General features: G+C 36.9%; 1 protein-coding gene across 2 annotated transcripts in view; it reads left to right on the top strand.

Annotated features, from left to right (window-relative positions):
- Positions 1 to 16,476, top strand: part of LOC150101936 (uncharacterized) — a 113,906-nt gene extending 97,430 nt beyond the window's left edge. For both annotated transcript variants that reach the window (XM_090400499.1, XM_090400498.1), the window contains exon 6: positions 16,132 to 16,476. In XM_090400499.1, the coding sequence (XP_090256625.1) occupies positions 16,132 to 16,137 (6 nt within the window). In that variant the 3' untranslated portion in view covers positions 16,138 to 16,476. The remainder of the gene's footprint in view (positions 1 to 16,131) is intronic.
- The last annotated feature ends 7,698 nt before the right edge of the window (positions 16,477 to 24,174 follow it).

Raw genomic sequence — 24,174 nt, 5'->3', positions numbered from 1 at the left:
TTGTCTGTGAAAATACTAGTGGTGGTAGCAGTGGGAGGTAGATGGCTTTGGTGTAGATGATGATTGTAGTCGTGGTACATTGTAGTTGGTGAATTGAGTGGTGGAGAGAGAGCTGTAGAGTGTGTGCCCTCCTTGAAAGTGTCATGTAATAATAATAGTAATATTAGAGCATTTTCCTTGATTCTAATTGTTGTCACTGTCCACATTAGCTCCAGGATAACTTTTGCATGATTTTACTTGATTTTTATATCTATGTTTTTATCATAATATAGTCTATTTGATACCTTCCTATTGCCTTTGGCATTTTCTAAGTATACCTTCTTTTCAGTGCATCAAACCAAGTTTTGGTGATTATCTGATGAAATTGGTGGAGGAACTGTAGAAACCTATCACCCTCTGTCATTTCATCATCCCAGTCCATATTTTCCCACCTCTCTACCATCTTTTCCCTTCTCAAATGACTGCATTCCAATCAACCATGACAATGAGATTGTCAAGGTTGAAATGAATACCATCCTCTTTGCTTATTAATGGCCTAAGTGGCAAAAGTTTCATGTTTGGTCTCTCGAGCAAGGATACTGGGTTATCTAATTCACAGCATTAATACTAATATACTATAGGCTAATAAACCTTTCATGAGTGGGCTTCACTTTTTTTTTTTTTTAATATTTCCTATAATTCTTACCAAAGCTTTCCCATGACTTTAATTTAGTTACTTTTACACACAGTTTTGCTCTCTTGCATTTCCCTGTGTATTCTCATACAGGTCAACTTTCTTGCCAGGAACTTTTCCTGATTGCCTCTGTCTTCATCAATCCAACATGTTGGATTTTATTATCCTTACAAATATTATTATTATTATCCTAAGACCACATGGAGTCAAAGACTCATCTAGGAGGTCTTTTTGTCATACACACAGCTCATCATGCTGCACCTTAGTCACTTCAACCTTAAACATGGATTTAAAACCTTAAAACTTAAGCATTGGTTTACTGAAGGAAGCTCATGTTTTAGCAATTTGTTCATATTTTATAACAATGTTACAGCTGAGTTGGATAATGTTAATGTTGGATTTTGCTAAGGCATTTTGTAGTATACCACATGAAAGACTGCTGCATAAACTAGAGAAATGGGATAAAAATTGGTTAATAGGCAGAAAAAGGGTGTTATGATTGAGACATTCAAATTACTGAGGGGTTTTACAAGATTAATTCAGACGAAATTTTTCTGTAGAGGTCTGGTGGTGAGAGAACTAGGGGCCATCCATGGACAACAGTGTAGTTAGCAAGGGTGTTAGACCTAGGTTTTTTATTTAGCTGCCATAAGCTGCCTGATATGTTGTAGGTGCCATGAGTTCAAAACAAAGTATGATAGATGCAGTGAATGCTGAACAGTTCTTGACATGATGTTTAGGGCCTCCCTCGATGAGTGTAAGGATTCCTTGGAGTTGCTCATAATAATAATAATATAAACTCTTGATTTGGATATGTGGATAGTTGACAGATAGACATCAAAAAAGTAGTATATGATGGGTGTGAATCTAGCAGATTTAAGGTGACTAATGTTGTATCTCAGGGTTCAGTTCTTGGGCTGCTGTTCTTCAATCTGTACATTAATGACATTAGGAAGGGCTTAACAGGAGATGCAAAGGTAGGGAGGGCAATTAGGGATGTGACTGATATCTAGCACTTACAGAATAATTTGAATAGGGTGGAAATTTGGGCAAATGAAATTAGTATAAGTTTAAAGTTATGCACTGTTGCATGATGAGATTTCCAATGACATATTTTTTCCAGTGACAGTTGTTTGCAGATAATGCAAAGCTAGGAAGGGTTATTAGTAATAGTGCAGATGTGGTAGCCTGCAAGAGGATTTGAATAGGCTAAATAGATGGGAAAATAAATGGGGAGGTGTCAGTTTAATGCAGCAAAATGTAAGGTCTTGAGGTTTGGAACACATTGATGGGATGCTGCATACTCTATGGGAGGAGTTAAACTGGAGGAAGTAGGGGAGACAAGAGATCTGGGGTTGATGATTGATAGAAATCTGAAATTTAGGGGACATATTGCAAAGGTGGTGAAGGTAACACAGAGGATTGCTGCAATAATGAGAAGGACACTGACTTGCAGAGATAAAAGAGTTATCATTCCATTGTATAAGACTCTGATCAGATCACAATTAGACTATTGTTCTCAGATCTGGTTCCCAGGATTTGAAGGGGATAAATTAACTGTGGAAAGGGTATAAAGATGGTTTCAGGACTGTACAACGTTAGTTATGAGGATCGGCTGAGGGAGTGCGGACTGCAGAGTTTGGTGGATAGAAGAAAGAGAGGTAATATGATTGAGACTTTTAAACTGTTGAGAGGTGGTTACAGGGTTGACACTGGGGAGTTCTTTTGCTTGGTTGAACAGTGGGAAGGAGTGATGACAAGGCGCCATCCCTGGAAGTTACGAAAGGAAACTGTGAGAAAGAGAGTGAGGAGTTTGTAATGAGGGTAGTTGAACCATGGAATGCATTGCCTGATAGAGTGGTGAGAGCGAGAATGGTCAATGAGTTTAAGGAGTGGTATGATAGACTTTGTGTTTCTTAGGAAGGACCTCCCACAATAGTCTTTTGACTCCATGGATAATAATAATAATAATAATAATAATAATATATTAGCAGGATTATGCTACAAGAAACTGCTCAGGCATAAGATAAATGATTTTGGCATAAGATAAATAGGAATTTGAAGTTCAAATTTCACATAGCAAAAGTTGTAAATGCAGCTCAGAGGATAATTGCAATGTTGAAACAAACCTTGACGTGTAAGAATAAGGAAGTCATTTTGCCTCTATATAAGCTTAATAAGACTGCACCTGGAGTATTGTGCAAAGATTTGGTCACATGGGTTCAAAAGGGTAAAGAAGCTGTGGAAGGGTGAAAAGAAGAGTTACAAAGATTATATTAGGATTATGAGGACAGATTGCGAGTATGTGGATTACAGACTCTGGTTAACAGGAGAAAGATGGATGATTGATACAGCTCTATGAACTTCTGAATGAGTGTTATAGACTATTGTATGATGAAATTATTTGTTATATGGAAGGAGAGGAAAGAACACAGAGATATCCATGGAAGTTAAGTTTGTTTGCAGCCAAGAAAGGGGTAAGACCAAAGTTTTTCCTCTCACAGAGCAGTGAGTGAGTGGAATAGTTTGCCTTTATAGGTAGTGAGTTCGACTTTTATAGGTAGCATCTAGTGTGAATGAATTTAATGGTAGGTATGACAGCTGACAATAATAATAATAATATTCAGCTGTTTACAGATGATGCAAAGTTGGGATGAACTATGAGGAGTAGAACAGATGTGACCATCTAGTTATGTACACCTTTATGTTAGGTTGCAGATTTAGTAATGAGTAATCTCTGTTATTATTATTATTATTATGTGACACCTCCAAGGAGTCCAGAGACTCATCGAGGGAAGGCACCTACAACTCTACATAATCACCACTCACAATCCACTAACTACAGCAAACGACATCATCTACACCAATGCCATCTACTCCCCACCACCACCGATAGTATTTTCGCAGACAATCACAAACATCCATGTCCACAGCAGGATTTGAACTTGCAGCCTTTTGGATGGAGAGTGGATACACTAACCACTCAGCCAACCAGTCTGGCTGTTCTAAACAGAAATTTAGTTATTATTTACTATGATTATTAGCTGTACTATTTTCTCTCAGTATAAGTCATCTACACTGAATAATCATTATGGATCACTTAAATTATCCAAAGACTGATTCTGTAGAAGAGAAAACTCCTGATAGTAATGAAAGAGAATTTATTGAACTGTTGCAAGACTTCTCAAGCAAACTTGCAGCCAGAGAGTATTATTAGATTTGATCTTAGCATCAGTAGAGATCTTGGTTAAGGATGTGATTGTTTGCCACCATTTGGTCATCATGCTGTACTGACTTGAGATTTAGCTAATTATTTGAATGTTCCAATTAGAAAAGGTTACATGCTGAACTACAAAGATAGAAATTATAACAAACTCAGGAGAATGCTGTGCATTCTCTAATTACTGAATGAGAAGGATATCAGCAGTGCATGGGAAGCTTTGAAAGAGAGCTTAAATAATGCAGTACCATTTAAGTATTATATGTGGTTAAGCAAGAGATTCATAAGACAATATTAATGAATGAAGGAATGCTGTGAGAATAAAGATGAGAGGAGTTATGAAATATATAAATTGCAGGTCAGAAACGTTACAAGCATTGTACAGGAAGCTAAGTTGGAGTATGATAAGAAATTGGTTGCACAGGTGAAGGAAGTCCAAAGGAATTTTATTATTATGTTGCAAGTAAAAGAAAGAATGAAAATATGGAAGGACAACTTTACTGAATATGCACACTATCCTTATGTCAGAAGCAGATCCAATCATTCTAATAATGCGTGCTCACTTCACTAAGGTATATCACCTTGGTGTATATATAACATGGCACACAATGCTACCACTACATTCGATGAAGAGACTGAGATAATATATGAAAGGGGGGTGTTCTAGCACTGTTACATATTATTATTATTTGACACCTCCAGGGAGTCCAAAGACTCGTTGAGGGAAGGTACCTGCTCTGCAGCTCTGTCTCCACCACTCAATCCACCATTGCCATCTACTGCTGACCACCACCACTAGTAATTTCACAGACAATCACAAACATCCATGCCACGGCAGGATTCAAACCCGCAGCCTTTTGGTTGGAGAGCGGATACGCTAACCACTCGGCCAGCCAGGCCTAATAAGAATTTGGCAAAAATGACAGAGGGGATATTAACACATGTGCCAAAGGAAATGTTGAAACATTTCCTTGAAATATCTGTATAATTTGAGTCTCAGCTCATGAAATATTCCACAGGAATTTTTCAGGATCTCCTATAATGTATGATAGTTTCATTATACAAGGATGGTGGAAAAACTGATGTATCTAACTACAAACCTGTCAGACCTCTGGAGTGGTGGTGAAGATTTCCGAGAAGTTGGTAAGAACATGCATACAGAAATGGGTTCACAAAGAAGCTATATTTTATAGGAACAACAGCATAAATTTACTAAAGGGAGGTCATATCTGAGCAATTTGCTCATATTTTATAATAATGTTATAGCTGAGTTGGATATAGGGAATAAATACACTATGATACTGTTGACCTTTGCTAAGTCATATGATAGGATAATACATGAAAGGCTGTTGCATGAATAGGAGGATGTAGGAATGGGATATAAACTATTGACTTAGATAAGCAGGTAGCTGATAGATAGATATCAAAAAGTAGTATATAGGAGGGAGTGAATCTGCTAGAATTAAGGTGAGTAGAATATCAGAGGGATAAGTTATTATTATTATTATTATTATGGATTCATCGAGGGAGGGCACTCTATTTTGCTAAATACATCGTGCCCTCTCCACTACTATTTAATTCTCCTACTATAACACTACTTCCATCAACCACCCATCATCAGCAACGATGTTTTTTCTTTTTTTTTGTTCTGAAGACCAATTTGTCTGTACATGGGATGAAAAACCCAAGTTTCTGAGAAAAAATTTCTGATACCTGCATATGAGATCAGCCAACTCACCTTCAATTGAAGAAGTCCATATAAGGATTCCCCTCATCATGATGAGGACTGAACCCAGGTATATTTTCCAATCAAAGGGCACAATGTTCCACTATTCTTCCAAAGTTCCTGGACCATTATTGTTCAATGCTTATTAGAAAGGAAGTGTTGAGTTGTTTTCTGATAAGATAAGCAGGGATGATACTGATATCTACACAGGGCTTGAAAAATGTGTTCATCTACTTTTGTGATGAATGAGAATTTTTAGTTGAAAAGTAAAGAAATGAGGGAGAGGAATTCAGTATTATCATCAGTTTTATTTATGTAATTCTGATTCTGTGCCATGTTTTATGTTAAACAGGCTTTTTGTTGTTGTTGTTTATTTTACAAATGCCTGTTTTTGATTATTATTATTATTACCCCAAGACTTCATGGAGTCAAAGACTCATCTGGGAGGTCCCTTTATCACACACACACAGTTCATCATACTGTGCCTTGAACACATTCAAACTCCTTGCAGACACCACACTCTCAGGCAAGGCATTCCAATCATTTACAAAACTCTGCACGAGAAAAACTTGCCTCTCACTCCCCTACTCACACCTTCTTCAGTTCTACAGAAAATAGTGGTTCTCCCACTATTTTCTGTAGAACTTCTCCTATAACAACCCTTTGCCAACTTGTAGGTCTCTATCATATCTCCCCTCTTCCTCCTGTCCACCAGACTCTGTAAATTGCATCTTCTCAGTCTTTCCTCATACTCGACATTCCAGAAGTCAGAAACTACCTTAGTCAGTCACCTTTGGATCATTTCCAACATCTCTTCATCCTTCTGAAAACCAGGTGACCAAATATGGGCATAATAATCCTTGTGTGGCCTAATCAAAGCCTTATACAAAGGAACAAAAATCTCCCCACTTCTACATGTCAGTGTCCTCCACATCATTCCCAGAAGCCTTTGTGTTGTCTTCACAATTTTGGCTATGTGTCCCCTAAATTTCAGATCCTTATCCACTATCACCCCCAGATCTCTTATTTCTTCCACCTCCAACAATATATCCTCACCAAGCATAAATTCTGCATCCCATCTTTATTTTCCAAATTTTAAAACCTTACATTTTCAACATTGAACTCACATCCCCATTTCCGTGCCCAATCACTCAATTTATTCAAGTCTTCTTGCAAGGCCACAATAACTTCACTATTCTTCATGGTTCATCCCAACTTTGAATCATCTGCAAACAACTTAATATCTCCATCCAAATCTTCACCTATATCATTAATATACAAGTTAAACAGTAATGGCCCTAAAGCAGACCCCTGAGGCACTCCACTAGTGACTTTCCTTTTCCTGGATATCGCTCCCCCATACAGATTTGTTGATACCTATCAGATAGCCAGTCCAATGCACTAATCTAATATCCAATCCCATCTGCTCTAGTTTGACTATCAATTTATCTTGAGGTACTCTATCAAAAGCCTTTGCAAAATCTAAGTATATCACTGTGTATCCCTCTCCTCTATCCAAGGAAACAGTCACTTTATTGTAATAAGTAAATAGATTACTAAAACATGACTTCCTTTCAGCAAATCCATGCTGTCCATCAAAGACAATACCATTGTTGTCAACCCAACTCTGGATCCTAGTTCTCACAAGCTTCTCCAACAACTTAACCACAACACCTGACACACAGATAGGCCAATAATTTAATGCTTGAGTTCGATCACCTCCTTTATGAAGTGGCACAATCTTTCCCTCCTTCCACTCCTTAGGAACTCGACTGAGTGCATGACTCGTATTAAAAAAATATGTCAAGGCAGGTGTCAACTCCCTGGTACATTCCTTCAGAATATGTGGTGATATATTATCAAGTCCCACAGTCTTATTAACATATAGTTTACTCAACTCTCCATACACGTCTTGCTCACTGACAGTCAGTCTCTCCTACCCATCATCTACTGCTCTCAATCTCTCCATGTGGTCGCATTCACAAGATTGAAAGACCTTTATGAACTGCTCATTAAGTATCTCCACCACACATTGTGAAACAGCTGTCTTTATACCATTTTCTCCTATCAATGTCATCCTTCCACAATCATTCTTTCTTTTTCTGGCTATATATCGAAAGAACTCCTTAGGATTATTTTTGGCTTCATTAGCTAATTACTGTTCATACCTCTCTTTGGCTACCCTCACCAACGAAGTCACCCTCCTTTCCTGGTCTTTATAGACCTCATGAAATTTCCACTTCTCTTATGCTGCCTCCACATTGCATTCTTTCTCTGTATTGCATGCTTAATCTCTTTATTCATCCATCTCATACCTACCTTATTTAACCTTCTCACCCTTGGAATACTTTCACTGATATTGTGATAATAATCAAAAACTGATATTATTATCGCTGATTTATCTCTAGAAAGCACTCAGACATACTGCAAAGTATAAAGCCAGTCACAAATAAAAGAGCAACCTAAAACAGAAGTGCAGCTGAAAGTAGTAATTGGCTTATTTTGTGACTACTGATTATTATCTGAGACCTCTAGGGAGTCAAGGACTCATTGAAGGAGGCTATAAATCACCCAAGCCAGCTGTTATACCTTCTCTTAAATTCATTCACTAGATGCACACGCTACCCTTAGAGTCAAACAATTCCACTCACTCACTGATCTGAGAGAAAAACCTGGCTCTTACCCATTTCTTGACTGTAAACAAACTTATCTTCCCTAGATCCCCTCGTATTCTCTCCCCACCTTCCATAAAATGAAAAATTTCATCAGATATCCTGTAATACCCATTGACCCATTCAAAAGTTTATAGACCTCTAGCATATCATCCTTCTTTCTCCTGTTTACCTGAGTCTGTAATCCACATACTTGCAATCTGTCACATAATCTAAATCCCATAATCCAGATAAAATCTCTATCTCTTCTTTGCACCCTTTCCACAGCATCTTTATTTCATTGGAAACTGGGAGACCAAATTTGCACACAATAATACAGGTGCAGTCTTTTTTAAGGCCTTATAAAGAGGCAAAATGACTTCCTTGTCCTTACATGTAAAGTTCATTTCAACATCGCAATTATCGTCTGAGTTGTATTTGCAACTTTTGCTATGTGAACTTTGAACTTCAAATTCCTATCCACCATTCTGCCAAGAAATCCCAGTCTCATCAGTTTCTTGTAGCATAATCCCACTAATATAATATGCTGCTGAAATCTCATCACGTCAAAGTGCATAACTTTACACCTACTAATGTTAAACTGATAGCCATTTTTGTTTGCCCAAATTTCCAGCTTACTGTTTTGTAATTGTAATTGTAAATTGTTTTGTAAGTGCTGGATATCAGTAGCATCCCTGATTGCCCTGCCTATCTTCACATCATCAGCAAACAATTGCAAATCTCAGGCATACTGCAAAGTATAAAGCCAAATAAAAAATAAAATAAAGTCGCAAATAAAATCATCCTAAAATAGAATATTGATTATTATCTGAGACCTCTAGGGAATCAAGGGACTCATTGAAGGAGGCTATAAATCACCAAAACCAGCTGTCATCTTCTTTTAAATTCATACATGCTAGATGCACTCACTACCCCTAGAGGCAAACAGTTCCACTCACTCACTGATGTTAATAATGTATAAATTGAACAATAATGGCCCAAGGACTGAACCCAGAGGTACACCACTGGTCACCTTAAATTTAGCAGATTCACACCCAGTGTATACCACTTTTTGATATCTGTTTGTCAACCATCCACTGATCCAAGTTGAGAGTTTATATTCCATTCCCATATTCTCCAGCTGTTTATGCAACAGCCGTTCGTGTGGTATCCTATCAAATGCCTTAGCAACATCCAACATTATCATAGTGTATCCCTTCCTTTTATCCAACTTGGCTGTAACAGTCTTATAATTATGAGCAAATTGCTAAAGCATGACCTTCCTTCCTTCAATAAACCCATGCTGCTCCTTGGAATAGCTTGTTTGTCTAGCCATTTCTGTATGCAAGTTCTTATCAATTTCTCTAAAACTTCACTATCATACCAGAGATACTGATAGGTCAGTAGTTACACATGTTTTTTGCACCACCCTTGTACTAGAACATTCATCAATGTATCATGGAAGGAATGTATCAAACATCCCTGCTGTATTATTCTGAGGCTGAGACTCAAGTTATACAAACATGAAGGCCTCCATGAAGGAAATCCTGTAAACATTGTGGTTACAGGGTTGACACTGGGGAGTTCTTTCGCTTAATTGAACAGTGGAAAGGAGTCATGACAAGGGGCCATCCCTGGAAGTTACAAAAGGAAACTGTGAGAAAGAGGGTGAGGAGTGGTTTCTTTGCATGGAGGGTAGTTAAACCATGGAATGTATTGCGTGATAGAGTGGTGAGAGCGGGAACAGTCAATGCATTTAAGGAGTGGTATGAGAGATTTTGTGTTTCCTAGGAGGGACCTCCCTCGATGAGTCTTGATAGATTTGTGTTTCTTAGAAAGGACCTCCCACAATGAGTCTTTTGACTCCATGGAGCCTGAATAATAATAATAGTTTATTATATAATCTCTCAAATAATTACATGAATATATTAAAATTTAGGCAACAATGCAACTTTTTCTTGCAAATGGTTCAGTAAAAATTATAATTACTCGTAATATCGTTATCATTTGCAGAATTTCTCATTGACACAAGAATAAAAAGCATGTTATTACCATTAATAATAATCATAGTAATACTTTACACTTAATAATTCACAAGTTAAACAATATTACTTATGTCGATGCAGTTTGCATAATAATATTTTTTTCAATTTAAATATGTAAATTAAATATATAATTTTAAATTTAAATATATAACTGAAGTATTACTATCACATTTTCTGTTTACTACAAGTATTCCTTACAGCATGTTAAGTAAATAATGTTAGATAAATACTACTACTGGGATGTAATGTCTCAACTGCATCCTTGAAGCTTTGTAATTAGCTTATCTGAGGATGACACTGGTTATATATATATATTTTATTGATTTGGATGCTGTGTTGGAAGTAGGCAGGTGTTAGGGAGGTCAAAAGTAGCAGACGTAGGGAGGTCAAATGAATGAACTGAAAGGTCTGATCAATGTAAAATTGCCTATATGTCCTGTGTTATTTCATCTGTCTTGATGGTTCACATTCTTTTTTTTTTTTTATTATTGTGGGCTTGTTTCTGAGCTAATTAGGAGGCTTTTTGTTCACAGTGGCAGCCTTTCTGTCTTCTGAGCTTTTTAATTTGTATTGGCTTTGAAGTTTGTGACTTCCTTATGAATATCTTGGCATCTCTGGTCCACAAAAATTGGTAATTTTTTTCCATTTTTGCTTTTCTTGCTTGGTACAACAGATTCTGGTTGAATGGTGTTAAAATTCAGATAGGAATATAATAATAATAATAATAATAATGAAAGATGTAGCAATTCGGCTGCTTCCTTTAGCAAATATGCTGAATATTCCATCTCTTTCTCTTGACAAAGTCTTATCCAGGTTTGCAGTAGCTCTTGAACCACATTTACATGCACTCTCTAACTCATGTTACATAAACTTCGTTCGTAGATCTTAGCAAAGTGAACACTCTCATCATCATCATCATCATCAAATTCCTGCCATGTACCCTCAAGGGGTGTACAGGATATGACAGTACTACATGAAAAAATTACATCATTACTAACTTCCTATCTACAATTTTCCTCCAAATCAGTCTGTTACTTGTCAACACTCCAACATTATCAGATCTTATATTTCTATCGTCTAAGGCACTTTGTACCGTATCAAACCACCTATATCTTGGTCTTCCTCTGGGTCGTTTTCCTGCCAATCTGGCAGAGAACACTTGTTTTGCTAATCTTTCCTCTCCCATTCTATTTAAGTGACCATACCATCTGAGATTACCTCTGCTAACACATTCCTGGATGCTGACAATGTCAAGTTCTTTCCTAATATCCTCATTATTAATATGATATTGCCATTGATGCCATCTGTTCAGGCCTCTAATCTTTCTCAGAACTCTCATATCTGCGGTCTCTAGTCTTTGGTCAAGTGTTTTACTTCTGACCCAGCTCTCAGATCCATAAGTTAAAATTGGTTTGAACACAGTCTTGTATACAGCTAATTTAGTATTCCGACTAATTTCTTTCTTATTCCATATGAATTTATTCAATTGACTTCCCACGATACCAGCTTTGCTGATTCTGTTGTCTATTTCTATATTTAGTTTACCATCTTCAGTAAAAATTGTGCCTAAGTAGCTGAAATGTTTTACTTGTTCCACAGGTTCTCCATTCACAACACAGTTGACATTTTCAATGATTCTGCCTATTTTCATTGTCTTTGTCTTTTTATTGCTGACCTTCATGCCATATCTATTACAACAGCTATTCAATTTAGTCAGAGAATCTTGCAGACTTGTAGCGGATTTATTTAGAAGTATAACATCATCTGCATAAAGCAAAGAGCTGACATTAACATCTCCAATTTTGATATCAGGTTTAATACCACATTCCTTCATAATGTGATCCATATAGATAATGAATAACAGAGGGGATAATGTACATCCTTGTCTCACACCAGATTTAACATTAAACCATCTTCCTGTACTTGCTTCAATTCTAACTGCTGACTCACAACTCAAATAAAGACTAAGTATTGCTTGATATAATGTCCCATTGACACCATATAACTGGAGTATTGAATAGCTTCTCTCTTGGCACCTTGTCATATGCCTTTTCCAAATCGACAAAACTTAAATACAGATCTTTGTTATATTCCCATGCTTTCTCGACTATTTGTCGTAAAGTGAAGATCTGATCCTGACAGCCTCTATTTGGTCTGAATCCAGCTTGTTCTTCACCAAGCTTTTCTTCCACAATTCTTCTCAACCGTTTCTCAAGTATACTTGCATAGATCTTTCCAGGAACACTCAGTAGGGAAATACCTCTGTAATTCTCACATGCAGTTTTATTTCCCTTTTTATATATGGGTACTATGAGAGCTCTACTCCAATCATCGGGAATTCGTCCCTCTGTCCAGGCTTTCTGAACTATGCAGTGCAGCCACTGTAAGACTCTTATACCACCATACTTCAGCATTTCTGGTCGAATATCATCTACTCCTGCTGCCTTTCCACATTTCAAGCTTTGATGGCTTTTTCTACTTCAAGTATGGATATGTATTCCTGACTGCATGCCTGGTCAGTGTTTTTTATCACTGTGCTGTCATCACTGCTTGTTTCATTTAGCAGTTTTTCAAAGTAATTACTCCATATTTCAAGGATATCTTTTTCTCCTGTTTTCATTTCACCTTTATCATCTCTAATTCCTTTTACAGCACTCTTTCCTCCATTCCTAAGCTTCTTCAACAACCTCCAGAATATTTTGCCACCTTCTTGATATTTATTTTCTATATTCTTGCCAAAGTCCTCCCATGACTTTTGTTTAGCTAGTTTTACACACTGTTTAGCTTTCTTACATTTGTCTCTGTATTCTGTAAGAGTAAAAGCTGATTTATTTGCCAGGAACTTTTGATATGCTTTCTTCTTTTCCTTCACTGCCTCTTTAACTTCCTGTGTCCACCAGGGAGTTCTGATTTTTTTATCCTTGCACACAACCTCACCACATGCCTCTCTGGCAGAATCAATCAATGTTTCCTTCAGAGTTTGCCACTGAATCTCCAAGGTTTGATTCCTGTTCTCAAACTCTTTCATTTTCTTTTCAATAATATTTCTGTATTTTAGTCTACAGTTCACATCTGAGAGCTGCTCAACTTTTATTCGCTTTAAAACTTTCTTACATATTATTCTTTTCAATATGAAATTCAATTTTATCCTGCTCAAGACTAAATAGTGATCACTTCCAATTTCAAATCCTCTGTACACTCTGGTGTCCTGCACCAGGGAGAAAACATCACTATCAACAATAACATAGTCAATGAGACTTTTCTTATTCCTAGCCTCTTCTCTCCATGTGAATTTGTGCACATTTTTATGTTGGAACATGGTGTTAGTAATAACCAGTCCATGTCCTGAGCAGAAATCCAACAGATATTTGCCATTATTATTAGCTTTGCTCTTTTCTCCAAATTTTCCCAAAATATTTTTGTATGTCTCACAATCATTTCCTACTCTACTATTTAGATCCCCAACAAGGACCAACTTTTCCTTTTTCATTGTGTTAGTTGCTTTTTCTAAAGCATCAAAAAATTCCTCCACTTCTACCTTAGTAGAACCTTCTGTGGGACCATAAGCACAAATAAGTCTCATTGTCCAGTTCCCCATTCTCATATTTGCCCACATTACTCTACTTGAGACTGACTGCCATTCAAGAAGATTAGCCTCGTATTTTGTGTTGAATACTATGGCTACTCCTTCTTTTCCATGATTGTCATTGCCTGAATATAACATTTTGTATTTATTGCTCAGAAAGATCTCACCAGTTTTGGTCTTTTTTGTTTCAGTCACCCCTATTATGTCGATCTGGTACTTATCTAATTCCTCAGCTAGCTCCATTTCTTTGCCATTCAGGCTTCTTACGTTGATAGTACCGATCTTCAACTCTGGTGATGTTGAGTTGGGGTTTGTTTTCAGATTTGTTCCAGGAGCTGACTTTTCGCTGTTCGCCCTGGTTCCCTGGCGAAAACAACGGGGGCCTTGTTTAACCGGGCGACGCCCCAGCCGGCATGAAATTTTGTCATGTTGTACCATCATTTTTTATTTTGGTTTAACCAATAAGAATACAATTTGGTCGGCTAAATCCCAAATTGCCAGCCCATCCTCGTTCGTTCAGTATCAAAGTAGATACCCAACAGGGTGCACCACGAGAAGGTGAGGATTGGACATTAGGTCAGAAGCCCTGGTCGGTTCTCCGCATTCCTTTAAAGGCTATGTGGAGGTCTCCTCTCAGTTATACAGCTTTGACCCTTAAGCACCCCTTAAGTGAACCTTAACTTTTGACCCTTAAGTGAACACTGATTAATTTAAACAATCTCATTAGCGTCTGATACTAGAGTATCATCTGCATTCAAGAAAGTTATTCTTCCACAATCATTCTTTCTTTTGCTTGTGCCATAATAATAAAATTCTTTTGGATTGCCTTTAGCCAATTTCTTTTCATACTCCAATTTAGCTTTCTGCACAATACTCATTACTTTTCTGGACTGAGCTTTATATATGCTGGCCTGGTTGACCAAGTGGTTAGCATATCCACTATCCAGCTAAAAGGCTGCAAGTTTGAATCCCACCTTGGCCATGGTTATTTGTGATTGTCCGTTAAAATACTAGTGGTGATGGTCGATGGCAGATGCTGTCGGTGTAGATGATGATGGTAGTTGCGGTTTGGTGGAGCGGTGGAGATGGAGAGTTTTAGAGTAACTGCCCTCCCTCGACAAGTCTTTGGACTCCCTGGAGGTATTACGTAATAATAATAATAATAATATTTCATAACATTTATTCTCACAATATTCTCTCCATATCATCTTCTTGTGGATCTCTCTGATGTAATATGAATTTCAACCATTTATAATGGATATCTAAACTTTGAAGGTTTTAGAAGAAATATTATAGATTTTGTTTTGATTTTTCCTAAATAATATACTTTCTTTATATTCATTATAAAAATCCAAGCAAAATTTGTTTCAGTTGTTTTTTCACTTGATGAGGAACAGTTGATAGCTGAGAAAGAATATTTCATATTCTTTCTCATCACCAACTAGTATTTTCACAGACAATCAATCACAAACATCCATGCCCATGGCGGGATTTGAACCTGCAGCCTTTTAGCTGGAGAGTGGATATGCTAACCACTTGGTCTAGCAGGCTGGCATATATAAAGTCCAGAAAAATAATGAGTATTGTGCAGAAAGCTAAACTGGAGTATGAAAAGAAACAGGTAAATGAGAAAGAAAATCTCATATATTTTAGTGATAAAATATATGAGCTTTTCTTTATGTTTCAGAAGCTGATAATAACATTAATAAACTGCTAATCACTTGGAATTAATACAGGAAATACACACAATTATATATAAAAGCAAATTGGACAGAGAGACTACACATGCAATTAACAGACAAAAATGCTATTAACGGACAGTAGATGTAGTGTGGATGGCAGATTAAGTGTTACAGATGGTGAGTTGAGTAATATACAGTGTCCTCTAGTAGCAACGAAGGGCAGTCTACATTATTTTATTACTTTCATTTACTAAAATATTTTAGTAATTAACATAGATTCTTAAAATAAATTTAAGGACTGGGTATATTTAAATGGTCACTGAAAAAAGAAAGTCATTTTTAGAGGATAACTATATTTTTTCTTTAAGGAATGAGCCTTTTTTTAAAATAATAATTGTGTTTATCTTAATTCTATCACCATAATCCTGAATGCATTGCTGAAGAATAAGTCACTATTTATATAGAATTTATCACTATGTGAATGTCTTATAAATATTATTAAATAACATTAGAAAATTAGATTTTTACAAAGGATTATTTTGTTTAAGGAATAATCCAAGGAGGATTCTTCAGCAGTCCTTTAAGATTTAAGAAGACTAAGATGCTGATACATAGATACTACTGTCTGAGATCGATCTTTTGCAGAGATATTTTTTCAAATCCTGCCTTTTCTAAGACATGCTTAGAAAAACTACTGAATTGTGTCTCAAATGTAGAACTAGTAGCTTGTCACAGGATTGATGGCTGGATTTAACTGAAGAAAAGGGTGCAAACTCATGTTATTAAGCTTTATATCTTTTAGTTTTTATACTAATTCATTTTCATTTCATATGATGTGAATATGATGTATTAGAGTATATTAAAGTACTAATACTGTTAAATTTTCAGTAAAAGTTTCATGTTATCATTTTTAATTTTTTGTGTAATCATCAGACATAGATACAAAATTGTGTTACAATGTGCTTTTATTTCTAAATTCATTTCATGTGGAAATTCTTTTAAAAATATGAATGAGAACTAAAAAAGTTACAAATTATACTCTTCTCTACTTGACAAGAAATTATATTCTTGTTATGATCTTTAACACATGTGCAAGTACAAGTTCTTGTCAAGTATAATAAGTGAGAAGAGATCTGTTAGCATAATTTTTTTTTTTTAGTATTATTTGTTATTTGAGTTTAGCCTCCACAGAGTCAAAAGAATTCAGCTGCAATAGGCCAAACTCTCCCATACCACCATAAATATTATATTCAGCCCTTAAAACATTCAATCAGAGAATCCACAACACTCAATAGTAACTCATTCTGCTCAAATCACTACTTACCATACAAAAAATTCCTTTTTGCTTCCTTTCTCACACTGCCTGTTATATAATTTCCAGGGATCACCTTGTTTATTCTCCCTCTTATATTTATCAGACAAGTTCACTAACTTGCATGTCTAAATCACCTCTTCTCTTCCTATCTGCCAAGAACATTCCAGGGGTAGTTATCAGGTAGACATGGAAGAGAATTTTCATAGAATGGGAAATGGGGGTAGAACAGGAATCGCTGGATAGTGTGTACCTCCCACGATGAGTCTCTGACTCCATGGAGGTCAGATGGTAATAATAATAATACTGAGAAGGATGTTGACCTGTAGAGATAAAACATTTGTCATTCCATTGTATAAAGCTCTGATCAGACCACACTTGGACTACTGTTTTCAAATTTGATCCGCAGGATTTGAGGGGGATAAATTAAGTGTGGAAAGGGTGCAGAGGCAGATAACAAAGATGGTATTTGGACTGTACAATGTTAGTTAGTTATGAAGACAGGCTGAGGTAATGTGGAACTGCAGAGTTTGGTATTTAGAAGAAGGAGAGATGATATGATTGAGACTTTTAAACTGTTGAGAAAGTGGTTACAGGATTGACACTGGAGAGTTCTTTTGCTTGGTGGAACGGGGGGGGGAAGAGCAATGACAAGGAGCCATCTCTGGAAGTTGTGAGCAAGAGGGTGAGGAGTGGTTTCTTTGCAAGGAGGGTGGTGAACCATGGTATGCATTGCCTGATAGAGTGGTGAGGGTACGAACGGTCAATGAGTAGTATGATAGACTTTGCGTTTTGTAGGATGGGTCTCCCGCAATGAGGCTTTTGACTCCATGGAGACCAGAATCATAATAATAATACTGATCATAATAATAATATAATCATAATAATCTTAATCCATCTTTGCATTCAAAATTCCAGTCTTGAAATAGTCTTTGTCTTGCCTATGGACACTTGCTCTCACTCTATAGTTTACATATCACACAGATGTCCTGATGACTAAATACTTCATCTCTTCCCGTTTACCAATAATCCCAGATTTCCCCAACCTTCTTAACTTATTTCATCTTCTTTGGCCAAAGTGCATAACTTTAACACTTAGTAACAGTGAACTAAATTTCTCATTCATCTTCCCAAATTCAAACCTCTTCAAATGCTCTTGTAACAATCATATCAGAGCTTTCTGAAATTACTATTACTTTCTGAAATTCAGCAGACAACTGAATATCACCTTTCAGATACTAAACTATATTACTGATATATAGATTAAACAACAGGAGTCTCAGAAAATAACTCTGTGGTACCCTCAGTACCCCCAGAGTTATTCGGTAACCATTCCTATAACCAGGCTAACAAAGTGACTGTTTATCCCTATCTTTCTTTATTTCAACAGTGGCTTATTATTATTATTATTATTATTACGGGCAACTCCAGGGAGTCATTAGACTCATCAAGGGAGGCCCCAAATCATTTTCATCACAACTATTCGACATTCATACAGTATCTATCATACCTCGCCTTAAACTCATTCACTGTCACAGCATCCACCACAGACTCAGGGAGCGCATTCCACTCATTCACTACTCTAAAAGTAAAGAACCCAGCTCTAACACCTTTACTAACCACACTTTTGCCCAGTTTCCATGGATGTCTCCTAGTCCTCCCACAACAATTATAACGTGGTATTCTACTGAATGGTTTTGTAGTCAAGAAAAATGGCCATATGAGTATCTCCCTTGTCCAATACACTTGTAACCCTATTATAAAATAACTAGGTTACTGAAACAAGAACTTAAGGGGTTGTTATAGGATCAATGTTGGAGAAGTTTTACAGAGAACAGTGGGAGATCAGGGGAGAACCAGAGGTCATCCCTGGAAACTGTATAAAGAGGGTGTGAGTAGGGGAGTGAGAGGCAGGTTTTTTTCATGCAGAGTTGTGAATGATTGGAATGCCTTGCCTGAGAATGTGGTGTCTGCAAAGAGTTTGAATGTGTTTAAAACATGGTATGATGAGCTGTGTGTGTGTGATAAAAGGATCTCCCAGATGAGTCTTTGACTCCATGAGGTCTTGGGGTGGTAATAATAATAATAAGACCTTCCCTTAACAAATGCATGTTTCTGTCTACAAATTTGTCTGTTTTCATCAATCCAAATTTGTATTCTATCTCAGACCATTCTCTCATCTTCACCACCACATCTGATGTTCAAAGTGTCTTACAGCTGGACCTACTGATATGGATTCTCCCACGTGCAGTGGCACTATTTTCCGCTCCTACTTTTCTGGAATTGTTCTTGTTACCTTCTTGTCGAACAACCAGATCTAGAGCATGTTATCAGGTACTCTGCACATTCCCATAACATACATGTGATATTCATTCTAGTTCCACTACCTTTTTAACATCAAAATTGTCTAAAATTTAGAATACTTTGCATTCCTGAACTGCTGGTATATTGTCATCTTTCCCACTGGTATTCAATACTTCCAGTTCCCCCCCCCCCTCTCAATCTTAACTATATTGACAAAATCCTGACTGAATATTTCCATTATAACTACAGTGGATGTTAATCACATGCCATCTCTAGAAACCGAAGTTAGTCTTTTCATTCTGCAAAATTAAATGTGGATAGCACTCATTATATTCAATTAATGGAGTCAACTACTGTTTGGAATAAAAACTTTAATAATGAAATTCTGTTTTTGACTTCTGAAAGTCATTTTTATGAATATAAATATCAATATATGAATGCTACAATACAACAACTAGCAACATATACCATAGTAAGTTACAACATATCAAAAACTACTTGACTTGCATAATCTGATGTAAAAAAAGTAAGATTATTAATTAATTACATTGGTCAATCAGAATAATTTTCTTATTTATGACATCTGATTCTTGCACCATATATTACTCTTTTGACCCCCCTCCCTCTCTCTCTCTCTTTTAGTTATTCAATCACATCAATCAGAATAATTTTCTTATTTATGACATCTGATTCTTGCACCATATATTACACTTTGGACACCTCTCTCTCTCTCTCTCTCTCACACACACACACACAGTATTTTTTAAAAGTATTGGGATCTCCTGTGGGTATTTTGAAGTTAATTTCTTTAGTTGCCATTATCTGATGTTAATTTTGATTATTTTTTTGTTGTGGAGATCAGTGTCACTTGTGGTGAGGACAATCTAAAGATGTGCATTGTTATCAGGTGGTATACATGTTGTCCAAAACTTGGAGATTTTTAATGGAAGTGTTTTTCACTTGACTGTATTACTAATTATATATTTGGCTTAATCCTTTATCCAAGTGTAAGCAAACAAAGTTTGTGCCTGAAGTATTTTCAGGACTGGGACAACTGGCAGCAAAGGTGGGATAAGTTCTCATCATTTGCCTTAGTATCTCCCATAATACAAGGCACATATCCTTATGGGGGTGTATAATGCTATGCATTATGGGAAGGGTCACTACCCAGCCCGGTTTCGACCTTTATTGAGGTGCTGTTTAAGTAAAGACCTCTCTAAAAATTAGGCGGTCCCCCAGACCACTCCCTATGAGTGACCGAAGGACCGTCCAACTCAGCATTGTTCCATTCAGTAACAGGCTCATCCCGTCACCAAGAAGAACTTCTCAGAATTGGTCCTGCCCAATGGCAGGCTGACCTTACCACCAGACAGAGCCATAATCTTAGTGGTGGCCCCACTCACAGACAGACAAAAACCTACCCCAAGCAGAGCCTCTCATACCTCAAGGAAAGTGACCACTTCTGTGCAAAAGCACATCAGTGGGAGCCAGACTCAGAGGTGGTGATACTAAGGTGGAAGTGATTGAGAAGTCATATTTCCATATGCCAGTTGCCAAAAGGTGTCACACCTTATTATTAAAATTTTCTGGATTAGAGATAGTTGATGGAAGTGTTTTTCACTTCTCTGTGTTACCAGTTATATATTTGGCTTAATCCTTTATCCAAGTGTAAACAAGCTTGCACCTGATGTATTTTCAGCACTGGGGCAACTGGTGGCAAAGGTGGGATAAGTTCTCATCACTTGCCTTAGTATCTCCTATAATACAAGGCACATATCGTTATGGGGATGTATAATGCCATGCATTATGGGAAGGGTCACTACCCAGCCCGGTTTCGACCTTTATTGAGGTCTCGTCAGTGGGAGCTAGACCCAGAGGTGGGGATACTAAGGTGGAAGTGATTGAGAAGTCATATTTCCATATGCATATTTCCATTTTCCCACCTTAGGATCACCACCTCTGGGTGTAGCTCCCACTGACAAGACTGCAATAAAGGTCCAAACCGGTCTGGGTAGTGACCCTTCCCATAATGCATAGCATTATACATACCCATAAGGATATGTGCTTTTGTATTATGAGAGATACTAAGGCAAGTGATGAGAAATTATCCCACCTTTTTCACGAGTTTCCCCCAGTCCTGAAAATATTTCAGGTACAAACTTTGTTTGCTTACACTTGGATAAAGGATTAAGCCAAATATATAATTGGTAACACAGCCAAGTGAAAAACACTTCCATCAACTATCTCTAATCCAGAGAATTTTAATAATAAGGTGTTACACCTTTTGACAACTGGCATATTTGGAATATGACTGCTCAATCACTTCCACCTTAGTATCACCACCTCTGGGTCAGGCTCCCACTGACGAGACTTCTAGGTAGAAACCAGTTGGATGCTTGGGTGGTGGATAGCAATGCTGTAGCCAATGAAGTTTACTGGGCATGGCTGTTGCTACTACCCAGGTGGGGAGGGGGGGATAATGAATGGCAATGCTGTAGCCCATGAAGCTAACTGAGGCACAGCTGTTGCTGTTACCCCTCAGATGAAATATGAGCAGCTGTCGGTGGTGGGGTGAGCCTGCCATGGGGTAGATCCAATGCTGAGAGTTCTTCTCAGTGACAGGGCGAGCCTGTTACAGAAGAGAACAACTCTGAGTTTTTGGTCCTTTGGGTTGCTCATTGTTGAGTGATCTGGGGGACCGCAATAGTTTTTGGGAAGGACCTGTACTTAAACACTCAATAAAGGTTGAAACCGATCTGGGTAGTGACCTTTCCTATGATGCATAGCATTATATATACTCATAAGGATATGGATTGTATTATGGGAGATATACTAAGACAAGTGATGAGAACTTATCCCACCTTTGTCACAAGTTGCCCCAGTGCTGAAAATACTTCAGGCACAAACTTTGTTTGCCTACACTTGGATAAAGGACTAAGCCAAATATATATAATTGGAGATTTTTAGCCTGCCATTTTTATTTTAAGTTGGTTATTTTATGAATGTTTCAAATGCCTCTTTAAATTTTTTTTCAAACCAGGTTTTTGTGCTGTGTAAAAGATAAATGCCTTTCCCACCATTTCTGTTAGGTCTCCTGTGCATGGTCAGAAAAGCCGGTTTTCCATGGTTGGAAAAACAGGCCTCTCTCCCAATGTACAGAAGGTTACATGTAATTTGGTATATTCCTGGACATGAAAGATTGGTCGATTGGTAGCGCCTCTGCTACTAATGGCTCACGTAAAAAGTTAAGCAAGTTTGAGCGTGGTTAGTAGTTGGAAGGGGTTCAATCATTTGATGCTGTTGGCACACTCTCCCTCGATGAGTCTTTGGACTCCCTGGAGGTGTCAAATAATAATAATGAGAGAGTGAAGGGACATTTTAATCATCACCCATTCTCCGTGCAAAAAATCTACTCTCCTCCCTCCCATCAGTTTACAATTTCCTGATATTGTCATAGTCACTTGCCTCTGGACCCTCTCCAAAGTTTCCACATCAAAGGAAAGAAGGTGACTAAATTTGTGCACAATAGTATACCAAGGTCTTGTACATCAACCTTCTTATCTCTGTTCATCAGTGCTCTGTTTATCATAAAAACAATATGTGTAGTCTTTGCAATTTTTCCAACTGTTCAGTTGTCTGTCAACTATCACCCAGAGATCCTAAATTTCATCACCTGAACAAAATTCCATCAGTACAGCAAATGGAACTTAATGACATTAAAACTGCAACACCAGCTATTTAGCCAAGCTAAGAAGTAAATCTTTAGGGACTTGACATGACCATCATTCTTTATGCCTCTCCCAACTTTATATCATCAGCAAACAGCTAAATAATCCATAATTTCACATAAAATTATCATTAATAATTATTTTGAAATATTATTTTATTGTTATTAATAATGGCAGATAAAATTTAGAGTAAGGGTGCTGTTGCTTCCAGTAAAAAGATAACAAACTTATTACATTACACATACTCTGATTTATTAAATTTAGTGATCTTGGAGTCAAACACGTAGATATATTGCTGAAACTTAACTTGAATGAGTATTGTTATAGTTGTTAAAAACAATGATAAAGTTCTTTGTGAACTCAAAACTACTACACTAGTTAATATTATAGTTCTCTGTAAACGTGACAGTGTTATTGCCAGAATGCTAAAACTTTTAATATGTCGATTGATGAGCTAACTGGGTGGCATGTTCCCTTAACGAAGCTATCATAAACATTGCTATTTATGAAAATTATTTGAAATATTTCATTTATATATCTGACATAAATAAATGCTTTATTTATGTTATTTATGCATGTATATAACTACTTAAAAACGTTATTAAACCATTACATATATTTATCAGTGAAAAAAAAAAAAAGTAATGATTCTCTATATGACAAATGATCTTGAACCTGATGTGTCCTATCACTGGGGTATGCCTGTAATTACATTCAAAATGTACAAATGTAAGGAATAACAGACCATGCTCTGGATGCTCCTTCACACTGGATTAAATGGAAGAAGATAACTGTGTTGAATAGAAGTCAGTATAGGTCTGAGAGACTATTTTTAGAATCAGCATCAGATATGAAACACTCCCTGACCTTTTTCAGTTACAATTTGAATTTTGTTTGTTTTTTTGGTACAATGTGATTGAATATTGTCTGTGTACCTACAATGGTTATAATTTGCTCTGCAGATTTGAAATCCATCAAAATATCAATATTAAGGTTTTAAATCAAAGGAGGGAGAGTTGGCCTTGTGTGTGTGTGGGGGGGGGGGGATTATTATGCTATTTGACAAAAAGCTATTTTTTCAAATTTTTACCTCTGAAAAAAAGAAATTCTTTATAAATATAATCTTATGTCACTTTCAAACCACACATCCAGCTGGAGGATTAATCTGAATATTGTAGGATTTCTGAAGGATCAGCCTCATCTTCTTGAATATCCTGGAGGATTTCTTCTGCCTGCAATGTATCCTA

The sequence above is a fragment of the Typopeltis vanoorti genome, chromosome 11, assembly GCF_054136105.1.
Source record: "Typopeltis vanoorti isolate ZY-2024b chromosome 11, IOZ_Tvanoo_1.0, whole genome shotgun sequence".
In the NCBI taxonomy this organism is placed as follows: domain Eukaryota; kingdom Metazoa; phylum Arthropoda; class Arachnida; order Uropygi; family Thelyphonidae; genus Typopeltis; species Typopeltis vanoorti.
This window is presented reverse-complemented; position numbering and strand designations above follow the sequence as displayed.